A 12753-nucleotide genomic window follows, 5' to 3' on the forward strand; every position below is an offset into this window, starting at 1 on the left:
TTGGGATAAAAAAGAGAAAATTGGGAAAAAATGGGATAAAAGAGAGAAAATTTGGAATAAAAGGAAAAAAATGGGTTAAAAAAGAGAAAATTGGGGAAAATTCGGGATAAAAAAAAAGGGAAAATTGGGAAAAATTTGAGATTAAAAAAAGGGAATATTGAGAAAAAAGGAAAAAAATTGGGATAAAAAAGAGGAAATTGGGAAAAATTCGGGATAAAAAAAAAGAGAAAAATGGATAAAAATAAAAAAATGGGATTAAAAAAGACAAAATTGGGGAAAAATTTGGGATCAAAAAGAGAAAATTGGGAAAAAAGGAAAAAATTTGGGATAAAAAAAGAGAAAATTGGGGAAAATTCGGGATAAAAAAGAGAAAATTTGGAATACAGGGAAAAAAATGGGTTAAAAAAGAGAAAATTGGGAAAAAAAATGGGATAAAAGAGAGAAAATTTGGAATAAAAGGAAAAAATTGGGATAAAAAAAGAGAAAATTGGGGAAAATTCGGGATAAAAAAAGCGAAATTTGGGACCAAATCCCCTCCCCCACCCCGCACTTGCCGGGGCCGGGATTCGAACCCGCGGCCTCCGCAGCCGGAGCCACGCCCCCTGACCACGCCCATAGCCCCGCCCCCTGACGCGGCCACGCCCCCTGCGGGCAGCCTATGGCGGCTGGGCGCGGGCGCGCAGCCGCGGACGAGGTGGCCGAGTGGTTAAGGCGATGGACTGCTAATCCATTGTGCTCTGCACGCGTGGGTTCGAATCCCACCCTCGTCGGGAGTTCGCTTTTGGGGTGAAAAACCCGGAATTCCCGATTTTTGGGGTGATCCCAAATCCCCCAATCCCACCCTCGTCGGGAGCCGATTTTTGGGGTGAAAAACCCGGAATTCCGCTTTTTGGGGTGATCCCAAATCCCCCAATCCCACCCTCGTCGGGAGTTCGCTTTTGGGGTGAAAAACCCGGAATTCCCCATTTTTGGGGTGATCCCAAATCCCCCAATCCCACCCTCGTCGGGAGCCGATTTTTGGGGTGAAATCCCCGATTTTTGGGGTGATCCCAAATCCTGGAATCCCACCCTGATCCGAAAATGCTCTTTTGGGGAAAAATTCCACATTTTTGGGTGAAATCCCCGATTTTTGGGGTGAAATTCCCGATTTTTGGGGTGAAATCCCTGCTTTTTGGGGTGATCCCAAATCCCCCAATCCCACCCTCATCAGGAGCCGAGTTTTGGGGTGAAAAACTCGAAATTCTCCTTTTTTGGGGTGATCCCAAATCCTGGAATCCCGCCCTGATCCGAAAATGCGTTTTTGGGGAAAAATTCCACATTTTTTGGGTGAAATCCCCGATTTTTGGGGTGATCCCAAATCCCCCAATCCCACCCTCGTCGGGAGTTCGTTTTTGGGGTGAAAAACCCGGAATTCCCGATTTTTGGGGTGATCCCAAATTCCCCAATCCCACCTGATCGGTAAATGATGTTTTGGGGGAAAATCCCTGATTTTTGGGGTTCAATCCCCGATTTTTGGGGTTCGATCCACGATTTTGGGAGGAAACCCGCGATTTTTGGGGCGAATTCCCCGATTTTTGGGGTGAAATCCCCGATTTTTGGGGTGATCCCAAATTCCCCAATCCCACCCTCGTCGGGAGCGCCTTTTTGGGGTGAAAAACCCGGAATTCCGCTTTTTGGGGTGATCCCAAATTCCCCAATCCCACCCTCATCAGGAGCCGAGTTTTGGGGTGAAAAACTCGAAATTCTCCTTTTTTGGGGTGATCCCAAATCCTGGAATCCCGCCCTGATCCGAAAATGCTTTTTTGGGGAAAAATTCCACATTTTAGGGTGAAATCCCCGATTTTTGGGGTTCGATCCACGATTTTTGGGATGATCCCAAATCCTGGAATCCCACCCTGACCGGAAAATGCTTTTTTGGGGAAAAATTCCACATTTTTGGGGTGAAAACCCCGATTTTTGGGGTGAAATCCCCGGTTTTGGGGGAAAAATTCCAGATTTTTGGGGTTCAATTCCCGGTTTTTGGATCTAAATCCCGAATTTTGGGTTCAATCCCCGATTTTTGGGATGATCCCAAATCCTGGAATCCCACCCTAATCGGAAAATGCTTTTTTGGGGAAAAAAATCCACATTTTTGGGTGAAATCCCCGTTTTTTGGGGTTCAATCCGCGATTTTTTTGATTAAATCCCCGATACTTGGGGTAAAATTCCCGATTTTGGGGGGAAATTCCCAATTTTGGGGGGAAGTCTCCGATTTTTTGGGGGTTAAATCCCTTTTTTTGTTAGGAAATCTGCGATTTTTTGGGCGAATTCCCCGATTTTTTGGGTTAAATCTCTGATTTCTGGCGGGAAATCCCCGATTTTGGGGTGAAACCCCCGATTTTTGGGATTAAATCCCCGATTTTTGGGGTTCAATTCTCGATTTTTGGGGTTAAATCCCGGTTTTTGGAGAAAATTTCACCATTTTTGGGGTTAAATTCCCGATTTTTTGGCGTGAATTTCCCGATTTTCGGGGTTCAATCCCCGATTTTTGGCGGGAAATCCCCGGGTTTTGGCGGGAAATCCCCGATTTTCGGGGTTCAACCCCCGACTTTTGGCGGGAAATCCCCGGTTTTTGGCGGGAAATCCCCGATTTTCGGGGTTCAATCCCCGATTTCTGGCGGGAAATCCCCGGGTTTTGGCGGGAAATCCCCGATTTTCGGGGTTCAATCCCCGACTTTTGGCGGGTAATCTCCGGTTTTTGGCGGGAAATCCCCGATTTTCGGGGTTCAATCCTCGACTTTTGGCGGGAAATCCCCGGTTTTTGGCGGGAAATCCCCGGTTTTCGGGGTTCAATCCCCGACTTTTGGCGGGAAATCCCCGGGTTTTGGCGGGAAATCCCCGATTTTGGGATCCCCCTCTCCTTAAAATTCCCCTTTAAAATTCCCCCAAATCCCCCCCCAGTCCCTCCCAGTTCATCCCAGTTCCCGCCATCGCCCCGCCCCTTCCTGCAGTGACGTCATCGCGCGCGAGCGCGGCCGGAAGTGGCTCCGGGGGCGGCGGCGGCGCCCGGTGAGAACTGGGAGAGACTGGGATAAACTGGGATGGACTGGGATGGACTGGGATGGACTGGGAGGGACTGGGATAAACTGGGATGGACTGGGATGGACTGGGATGGACTGGGATGGACTGGGATGGACTGGAGGGACTGGGATGGACTGGGATGGAACTGGGATAAACTGGGATGGACTGGGATGGAACTGGGATGGACTGGGATGGACTGGGATAAACTGGGATGGACTGGGATGGGACTGGGATGGACTGGGATGGACTGGGATAAACTGGGATGGACTGGGATAAACTGGGATGGACTGGGATGGACTGGGATGGACTGGAATGGAACTGGGATGGACTGGGATGGACTGGGATGGAACTGGGATAAACTGGGATGGACTGGGATGGACTGGAATGGAACTGGGATGGACTGGGATAAACTGGGGGAGTTCCCAGGGGTTCCCCAGTCCCAGCTCGGGCTGTTCCCAAGCGGATCCCGAATCCCGAATTTTGGGGATCCCAAATCCCAAATTTTGGGGTCTTAAATCCCGAATTTTGGGGATCTCCAATCCCGCATTTTGGAGATTCCAAAATCTGAATTTTTGGGTCACAAATCCTGATATTTGGGATCCCAAATCCCGAATTTTGGGGTCTCAAATCCCGAATTTTGGGGATCTCAAATCACAAATTTTAGGGATCCCAAATCCCGAATTTTTGAGGTCTCAAATCCCGAATTTTGAGGTCTCAAATCCCAAATTTTTTGGGTCTCAAATCCCGAATTTTGGGATCCCAAATCCCGAATTTCGGGGTCTCAAATTCTGAATTTTTGGATCTGAAATCCCAAATTTTGAGGTCTCAAATCCTGAATTTTGGGATCCCAAACCCATCCCGGGAGATCCCTGTGGGATCCCAAATTCCACCTCAGAGGATCCCAAATCCCATTCCAAGGAATTCCCAAATCCAAAATCCCGTCCAAGGGGATCCCAAACCCCAAATCTGATCCCAGGGAATTCCCAAATCCCAAATTTCCCCTCAGGGGATCCCAGATCCCAAATCTGATCCCAGGGAATCCCAAATCCCTCTTCAGAGGATCCCAAATTCCTCCTCGGAGCATCCCAGATCCCAAATTCCATCCCAAGGAATTCCCAAATTCCACCTCGGAATTCTGAAATCCCAAAACCCCAAATCCCATCCCGGGGGATCCCAAACCCCAAATCAGATCCCAGGGAATTCCCAAATTCCAGCTCGGAGGATCCCAAGCCCCAAATCCTGACCCAGGGAATTCCCAAATCCCAAATCCCATCCCAGGGGATCCCAAATCCCAAATTCCAGCTCAGGGCATCCCAGATCCCAAATCCCAGAGATCCTGAGAGGATCCCAAATCCTGACCCAGGGAATTCCCAAATCCCAAAATCCATCCCAAGGGATCCCAAATTCCACCTTGGAGGATCCCAGATCCCAAATCCTGTCCAAAGGAATTCCCAAATCTGAAATCCCATCCTGGGGGATCCCAAATCCTGACCCAGGGAATTCCCAAATCCCAAAATCCATCCCAAGGGATCCCAAACCCCAAATTCATCCCGTGGGATCCCAAATCCCATCCCAGGGAATTCCCAAATCCCAAATTCCAGCTCGGAGCATCCCAAAACCCAAATCCTGACCCAGGGAATTCCCAAATCCCCAAACCCCGAATCCCATCCTGGGGGATCCCAGATCCCAAATCCCATCCCAAGGAATTCCCAAATTCCAGCTCGGAGGATCCCAAATCCCAGGGATTCCACCTTGGATCCCAAACTCCACCTTGGAGGAATTCCCAAATCCCAACCCAGGGAATTCCCAAATCCCAAATCTCATCCCAGAGGATCCCAAATTCCACCTTGGAGGATCCCAGATCCCAAATCCCATCCCAAGGAATTCCCAAATCCCAAATTCCACCTCAGGGAATTCCCAAATCCAAAATCCCGTCCCGGGGGATCCCAAACCCCAAATTGGATCCCAGGGAATTCCCAAATCCCAAAATCCATCCCAAGCGATTCCAAACCCCAAATCTCATCCCGGGGGATCCCAAATCCCAAATTCCAGCTTGGAGGATCCCAAATCAAATCCCAGGGAATTCCCAAATCCCAAACCCTAAATCCTGACCCAGAGAATTCCCAAATCCCAAATTCCACTTTAGGGAATTCCCAAATTCCATCCCAGGGAATTCCCAAATCCCAAAATTTGGGGCATCCTTTGAGGCATCAAAATTCCCAAAATTCCGATCCCGGATTTTGGGATTTGGGGCTCTTCAGTGGCACCGGAATTCCCAAAATTCCAATCCCAGATTTTAGGATTTTGGACCCTGGTGGTGCCATCAAAATTCCTGGAATTCCCATCTGGGATTTTGGGATTTGGGGTCTCCTCGGAACTGTCAGAATTCCCAAAATTCTGGTCCCAGATTTTGGGATTTGGGGCCTCCTCAGAGCTGTTGGAATTCCCGCAATTCCAGACCGGGATTTTGGGCCTCTTAGATGGTTCTGGAATTCCCGGAATTCTGATCCCAAATTTTGGGATTTGGGGCCTCCTCAGTTGCACCAGAATTCCCAAAATTCCGCTCCCAGGTTTTGGGGTTTTGGGCCTCCTCGGAGGCGTTGGAATTCCCAAAATTCCGCTCCCAGATTTTGGGATCCCGGATGATTTTGGGATCCTGGATGAGTTCGGGATTTTCGGAACTGCTCAAATTCTCTGGAATTCCCGAATTTTTTTGGTCCTTCCTGGGATTGTTCGGATCCCCCGGCTCCACCCGGGGGGGGGGGGGGGGGTCTTGAGGGGATCCCAAAATCCAGCTCGGAATTCCCAAAGGGATCCCAAAATCCAGCTCGGAATTCCCAAAGGGATCCCAAAATCCAGCTCGGAATTCCCAAAGGGATCCCAAAATCCATTCCAGGGGGGATCCCCAAATCCATCCCTGGGAATTCCCGAGGGGACCCCAAATCCAGTCCAGGGGGGATCCCCAAATCCAGCTCGGAATTCCCAAAGGGATCCCAAATCCATTCCAGGACCCCCAAATCCGCCTCAGGGCGTTCCCGGGATTCCCCAAATCCCATTCAGAATTCCCGAGGGGATCCCCAAAATCCATCCCAGGGAATTCCCGAGGGATCCCCAACTCCTGCTCGGAATTCCCAAAATGGATCCCAAATCCTGCTCCGGGGAGATTCCCAATTTGGGAATCCCTGAATTCTCCTCAGAAGATTCCCAGGGGGATCCCCAAATTCATCTCCAGGAGTTTCCAAGGGGATCCCCAAATCCAGCCCAGGGAATTCCCAAGGGGATCCCCAAATTCACCTCATGGGATCCTCAAATCCATTCCAGGGGGGGATCCCCAAATCCCACTCAGGGAATTCCCGAAGGGATCCCAAATCCATTCCAGGACCCTCAAATCCACCTCAGGGCGTTCCCAGGATTTCCCAAATCCCATTCAGAATTCCCGAGGGGATCCCCAAAATCCATCCCAGGGAATTCCCGAGGGGATCCCCAAATTCAGCTCAAGGGATCCCCAAATCCCAATCAGGGAATTCCCGAGGGGATCCCGAATCCATTCCAGGGGGGATCCCCAAATTCAGCTCCAGGAGTTTCCAAGGGGATCCCCAAATCCATCCCCGGGAGTTCCCGAGGGGATCCCTAAATCCAGCTCAGAATTCCCAAAGGGATCCCAAATCCATTCCAGGACTCCCAAATCCACCTCAGGGCGTTCCTGGGATTCCCCAAATCCCATTCAGAATTCCCGAGGGGATCCCCAAAATCCATCCCAGGGAATTCCTGAGGGGATCCCCAAAATTCAACTCAAGGGATCCCCAAATCCCAATCAGGGAATTCCCGAGGGGATCCCCAAAATCCATCCCAGGGAATTCCCGAGGGATCCCCAAATTCAGCTCAAGGGATCCCCAAATCCCAATCAGGGAATTCCCGAGGGGATCCCCAAAATCCATCCCAGGGAATTCCCGAGGGATCCCCAACTCCTGCTCGGAATTCCCAAGGGAATTCCCCATTCCTCACCTGTCCTCACCTGTCCTCACCTGTCCCCATTCCCTCTTCTCCAGGTGTGGCCATGGAGGGGCTGCGGGGCCGGGACCCCCCCTTTGCCCAGGTGATCCCTCACCTGTCCGAGGAGGAGGAGGAGGAGGAGGAGGAGGAGGAGCAGCCAGGTGAGGAGGAGGAAGGGCCAGGTGAGGAAGGAACCGGTGAAGAACCAGGTGAGGAGGAAGATCCAGGTGAGGAGGAAGATCCAGGTGAGGAGGAAGATGCAGGTGATGATGAAGACCCAGGTGATGAAGACCCAGGTGATGAAGATGCAGGTGAGGAGGAAGACCCAGGTGAGGAAGATGCAGGTGATGATGAAGACCCAGGTGATGAAGATGCAGGTGATGATGAAGACCCAGGTGATGATGAAGACCCAGGTGATGAAGATGCAGGTGAAGGGAACCCAGGTGACGACGACGACGACCCCGAGCCAGGTGCGGCCCTCCAGGTGCGCCCCTCTCCAGGTGACCCCTCCACCTCCCGCCTCCGCCGGCCCCGCCTTTACCTGCGGCCACGCCCAGCCGCGGAAGAGCCCGGCCCCTCCCACCTGCAGGCGCCCTGGGACCACCCAGGCGCGCCGGGGGCCGCCTCACCTGAGCCAGGTGCGCCGGCCTTCGTGCAGCTCATCGACGAGCGCGGCGTCTACTCCACGGCCAAGCTGGTGCTGGGCGGCCGCTCAGGTGCGCCAGGCGCGCCAGGTGAGGAGGAGGAGGAGGAGGATGAGGAAGAGCGCCGAGCCCCGCCCGAGGAGGAAGAGGAGGAGGAGGAGGAAGAGCTCCCCGCTCACCTGGAGATCCGCCAGGTGATCGTGGCCGAGAAGCCCTTCCAGTGCCCCGTGTGCCACAAGGGCTTCAAGCGCACCTGGGAGCTGCTGAGCCACCAGGTGGTGCACACCGAGGCGCGGCCCTACACCTGCCACCTGTGCCGCGCCACCTTCAAGCGCCACTCGGACTTCAAGAGCCACGGGCTGGTGCACACGGAGGAGCGGCCGCACAGGTGCGACCTGTGCGGGAAGCGCTTCAAGCGCTCCTCCAACCTGCAGGAGCACCGCCGCATCCACAGCGGCGAGCGCCCCTTCACCTGCCCCAGGTGCGCCAAGGGCTTCAAGACGCCCTACGAGCGCCAGCGCCACGCCCTGACCCACCTGGCGGCCGAGAAGCCCTTCAGGTGCGGCGAGTGCGGCAAGGATTTCCCGGCGGCCAACGCGCTGCTGCTGCACCGGCGGCACAGGTGCCAGGACAAGCCGCACACCTGCGGCGTCTGCGGGAAGCGCTTCACCTACGGCCACTCCCTGAAGGTGCACGAGCGCGTGCACACGGGCGACCGGCCCTTCAGGTGCGCGCTCTGCGGCAAGGCCTTCAAGCAGAGCAACGCGCTGGCCTCGCACGAGCGTGTGCACACAGGTGAGCGCCCCTTCGCCTGCCGCACCTGCGGCAAGGCCTTCAAGCAGTCGTCCTACCTGGCCATCCACCAGCGGGCGCACACGGGCGAGCGGCCCTACAGGTGCGAGGCGTGCGGCAAGGCGTTCGCCCGGCCCTCGCTGCTGCTGCAGCACCGGCGCGTGCACAGCCAGGTGAGGCCGCACCAGTGCAGCCACTGCCACAAGTTCTTCAAGGACCTGGCGTACCTGGCCGTGCACGAGAAGGTGCACACAGGTGAGACGCCCTACAAGTGCGGCGTGTGCGCCAAGGGCTTCGCGCACCCCTCCAACCTGCTGCAGCACCAGCGCGTGCACCGCGACACCTGAGCCGCGCGCCAGGTGAGCACCTGTGCTCACCCGGAAAGGTGCGGCGTCCTCGGCCGAGCGCCGTGGGCGGAGCCCCAGGTGAGAGGACTCGGTGGCTGTGAGCCCCGGCAGGTGTGGACCCCAAAAACGGAGTTTGGACCCCAAAACCGCAGCAGGAACACCTGGACTGCAACACCTGAACCTCAGGTGAGAGGACTCGGTGGCTGTGAGCCCGGACAGGTGTGGACCCCAAAAATGGAGTTTGGACCCCAAAACTGCAGCAGGAACACCTGGACTGCGACACCTGAGCTCCAGGTGAGGGAACCCCAGAACTGCACACCTGGACAGGTGTGGGGACTCCAGAACTGCACACCTGGACAGGTGTGGGAACCCAAAAATCTCCTATGGAACCCCAAAACTGCAGCAGGAACACCTGGACTGCAACACCTGAGCCCCAGGTGTAGGAACCCCAGAACTGCACACCTGGACAGGTGTGGCCCCAGCACTCGCGGCCCCGCCAGGTGAGGCCGCACCAGTGCGGCCACTGCCACAAGTTCTTCAAGGACCTGGCGTACCTGGCCGTGCACGAGAAGGTGCACACAGGTGAGACGCCCTACAAGTGCGGCGTGTGCGCCAAGGGCTTCGCGCACCCCTCCAACCTGCTGCAGCACCAGCGCGTGCACCGCGACACCTGAGCCGCGCGCCAGGTGAGCACCTGTGCTCACCCGGAAAGGTGCGGCGTCCTCGGCCGAGCGCCGTGGGCGGAGCCCCAGGTGAGAGGACTCAGTAGCTGTGAGCCCCGGCAGGTGTGGAACTCAAAGGTGCAGCAGCAACACCTGGACTGTGTTACCTGAGCCCCAGGTGAGGGGACTCATTACCTGTGAGCCTGGACAGGTGTGGACCCCAAAAATGGAGTTTGGACCCCAAAACTGCAGCAGGAACACCTGGACTGCGACACCTGAGCCTCAGGTGAGGGGACTTCAGAGCTGCACACCTGGACAGGTGTGGACTCCAAAAATCTGTGGACCCCAAAACCGCAGCAGGAACAGCTGGACTGCGACACCTGAGCTCCAGGTGAGGGGACTCATTACCTGTGAGCCCGGGCAGGTGTGGACCCCAAAAATGGAGTTTGGACCCCAAAACTGCAGCAGGAACACCTGGACTGCGACACCTGAGCCCCAGGTGAGGGGACTTCAGAACTGCACACCTGGACAGGTGTGGAACCCAAAAATCTCCTGTGGAACCTAAAACTGCAGCAGGAACACCTGGACTGCAGCACCTGAGCCACAGGTGAGAGGACTCGGTGGCTGTGAGCCCGGACAGGTGTGGACCCCAAAAATGGAGTTTGGACCCCAAAACTGCAGCAGGAACACCTGGACTGCAACACCTGAACCTCAGGTGTGGGAACCCCAGAACTGCACACCTGGACAGGTGTGGACCCCAAAAATCTCCTGAATGGAGCCTGGTGGGCTCCAGAACTGCAGCAGCAACACCTGGACTGCAACACCTGAGCCCCAGGTGAGGGGACTCATTACCTGTGGGCCCGGACAGGTGTGGGAACCCAAAAATCGCCTGTGGACCTCAAAAAGGTGCAGTAGGAACACCTGGACTGTGACACCTGAGCCCCAGGTGTGGGAATTCCAGAACTGCACACCTGGACAGGTGTAGGAACCCCAGAACTGCACACCTGGACAGGTGTGGTCTCCACAAATCTCCTATGGAACCCAAAACTGCAGCAGGAACACCTGGACTGCAACACCTGAGCCCCAGGTGAGGGGATCCTGACCAGGTGTGAACCCCAAAATCTGCAGCACCTGAGGCACAAGTGAGGGGATCCTGGCCAGGTGTGGACCCAAAAACTCTTCCTCATCTGCACCTGAAGCACCTGAGCCCCAGGTGAGGGACTGCTGGACAGGTGTGAACCCCAGACTCTGCAGCACCTGAGGCACAGGTGAGGGGTCACACCTGAGCTGTGACGTCACCAACAGCGGACGAGGAACTGAGGGACCCCCACGGTTCACCTGTAGCCAGGTGTGACCCCAGCGCTGCGAGGACTCACCTGGGCACGCACCTGGGCACTCACCTGGGCACTCACCTGGGCCCAGGATGGACTGGTGTGGATTTGGGGAGCTCCAGGTGCACCTGGATGGGACAGGTGCACACCTGGATGGGGCAGGTGCACACCTGGATGGGATGGGTGCACACCTGGATGGGACAGGTGCACACCTGGATGGGACAGGTGCACACCTGGATGAGGTGTGTGCACACCTGGATGGGACAGGTGCACACCTGGGTGGGGCGGGGCCTTTCCAGGGCCTGGATTTTCCCTCTTGGACAATGGGACAGGGACAGCTCACCTGGGCACACCTGAGCACACCTGAGCTTACCTCAGCATACCTGGGGCACACATGAGCACACCTGGGCACACCTGAGATCACCTGGGGCACACCTGAACACACCTGGGGCACACCTGAGCTCACCTGGACACACCTGGAACTCACATGAACACACCTGAGCTGACCTGGGCACACCTGATCATACCTGGGGCACACCTGAGCTCACCTGGACACACCTGGGGCACACCTGAACACACCTGGGGCACACCTGAGCTCCTCTAGGGCACACCTGAACACACCTGGGCACTCCTGTCTCACCTGTCCCACCTTTCCGGGCGGTACCTGTAGCGCTGGGGGCGGGGCACACCTGGATCGTTCATTAAAGGATCGTTAATCGATGACGTCATCGCCGCTCTCACCTGAGTCACACCTGGAGCTGCGGGGGCGGAGTCACCGGACAGGTGGGGGAGGGGGAGACCCCCAAAATCCACACCTGGGGGGGCGGGGCCTCCCAAAATCCACACCTGGGGGGGCGGAGCCTCCCAAAATTCACACCTGGAGGGGCGGGGCCTCCCAAAATCCACACCTGGAGGGGCGGGGCCTCCCAAAATTCACACCTGGGGGGGCGGGGCCTCCCAAAATCCACACCTGGGGGGGCGGGGCCTCCCAAAATTCACACCTGGGGGGGTTTGGGATTCCCAAAATTCACACCTGGGGGGTTGGAAGCTCCCAAAATTCACACCTGTCCCACCTGGGGGGGGTGGGGAACCCCCGAAATTCACACCTGGAGGGGTTTGGGAACACCTGAGATTTGCACCTGAGGGGGTGGGAGCCCCCACATTCACACCTGTCACACCTGGGGGGGGGTGGGGGGACATCAAAACTCACACCTGGAGGCTCCAGACGCCATTTTTTATTGATTCACCTGCTCAGGTGAGCGGGGACACCTGAGCCCCGCAGGTGCTGCCAAGGGGGGGGGAGGGGCCAGGTGAGAGCGGCCAGGTGAGAGTGGCCAGGTGAGGATTCCAGGTGGGGATTCCAGGTGAGAGCGGCCAGGTGAGGATTCCAGGTGGGGATTCCAGGTGAGAGCGGCCAGGTGAGGATTCCAGGTGGGGATTCCAGGTGAGGATTCCAGGTGGGGATTCCAGGTGGGGATTCCAGGTGAGAGCGGCCAGGTGAGAGCGGCCAGGTGAGGATTCCAGGTGAGGATTCCAGGTGAGGTTCAGGTGAGAGCAGCCAGGTGAGGATCAGGTGAGGATTCCAGGTGAGGATTCCAGGTGAGGTTCAGGTGAGAGCAGCCAGGTGAGGATCAGGTGAGGATTCCAGGTGAGGATTACAGGTGAGGTTCCAGGTGAGAGCAGCCAGGTGAGGATCAGGTGAGGATTCCAGGTGAGAGCGGCCAGGTGAGGATCAGGTGAGGATTCCAGGTGGGGATTCCAGGTGAGAGCGGCCAGGTGAGGTTAAGGTGAGAGATTCCACGTGAAGATTGCGGGTGATGATTCCAGGTGAGAGTGGCCAGGTGGGAATTCCAGGTGAGAATTCCAGGTGAGGATTCCAGGTGAGAGGTCCAGGTATGAGGTTCACATGAGAGTGGCCAGGTGA

At 55.9% G+C, this 12753-nt stretch overlaps 1 protein-coding gene, 1 long non-coding RNA gene and 1 other non-coding gene across 3 annotated transcripts; all 3 read left to right on the top strand.

The window, feature by feature from the left end:
* Positions 1 to 658: 658 nt before the first annotated feature.
* LOC128802147 (zinc finger protein 70-like) lies at positions 659 to 11552 on the top strand. The gene is made up of 3 exons (XM_053968362.1): positions 659 to 705; positions 7198 to 9022; positions 9164 to 11552. Exons 1-2 carry the CDS (start codon positions 659 to 661, stop codon positions 8834 to 8836), a joined length of 1686 nt encoding a protein of 561 aa, XP_053824337.1. The 3' UTR covers positions 8837 to 9022; positions 9164 to 11552.
* Positions 689 to 770, top strand: TRNAS-GCU (transfer RNA serine (anticodon GCU)). The gene has a single exon. It is a non-coding gene; the product is annotated as a tRNA-Ser (tRNA).
* A 500-nt stretch (positions 11553 to 12052) lies between the features above and the next one.
* On the top strand, positions 12053 to 12583 carry LOC128802133 (uncharacterized). Its single transcript, XR_008435348.1, has 4 exons — positions 12053 to 12153; positions 12234 to 12312; positions 12403 to 12428; positions 12566 to 12583. It is a non-coding gene; the product is annotated as an uncharacterized LOC128802133 (long non-coding RNA).
* Positions 12584 to 12753: the final 170 nt, after the last annotated feature.

Source organism: Vidua chalybeata, chromosome 34, assembly GCF_026979565.1.
Source record: "Vidua chalybeata isolate OUT-0048 chromosome 34, bVidCha1 merged haplotype, whole genome shotgun sequence".
NCBI classification, from domain to species: Eukaryota; Metazoa; Chordata; class Aves; order Passeriformes; family Viduidae; genus Vidua; species Vidua chalybeata.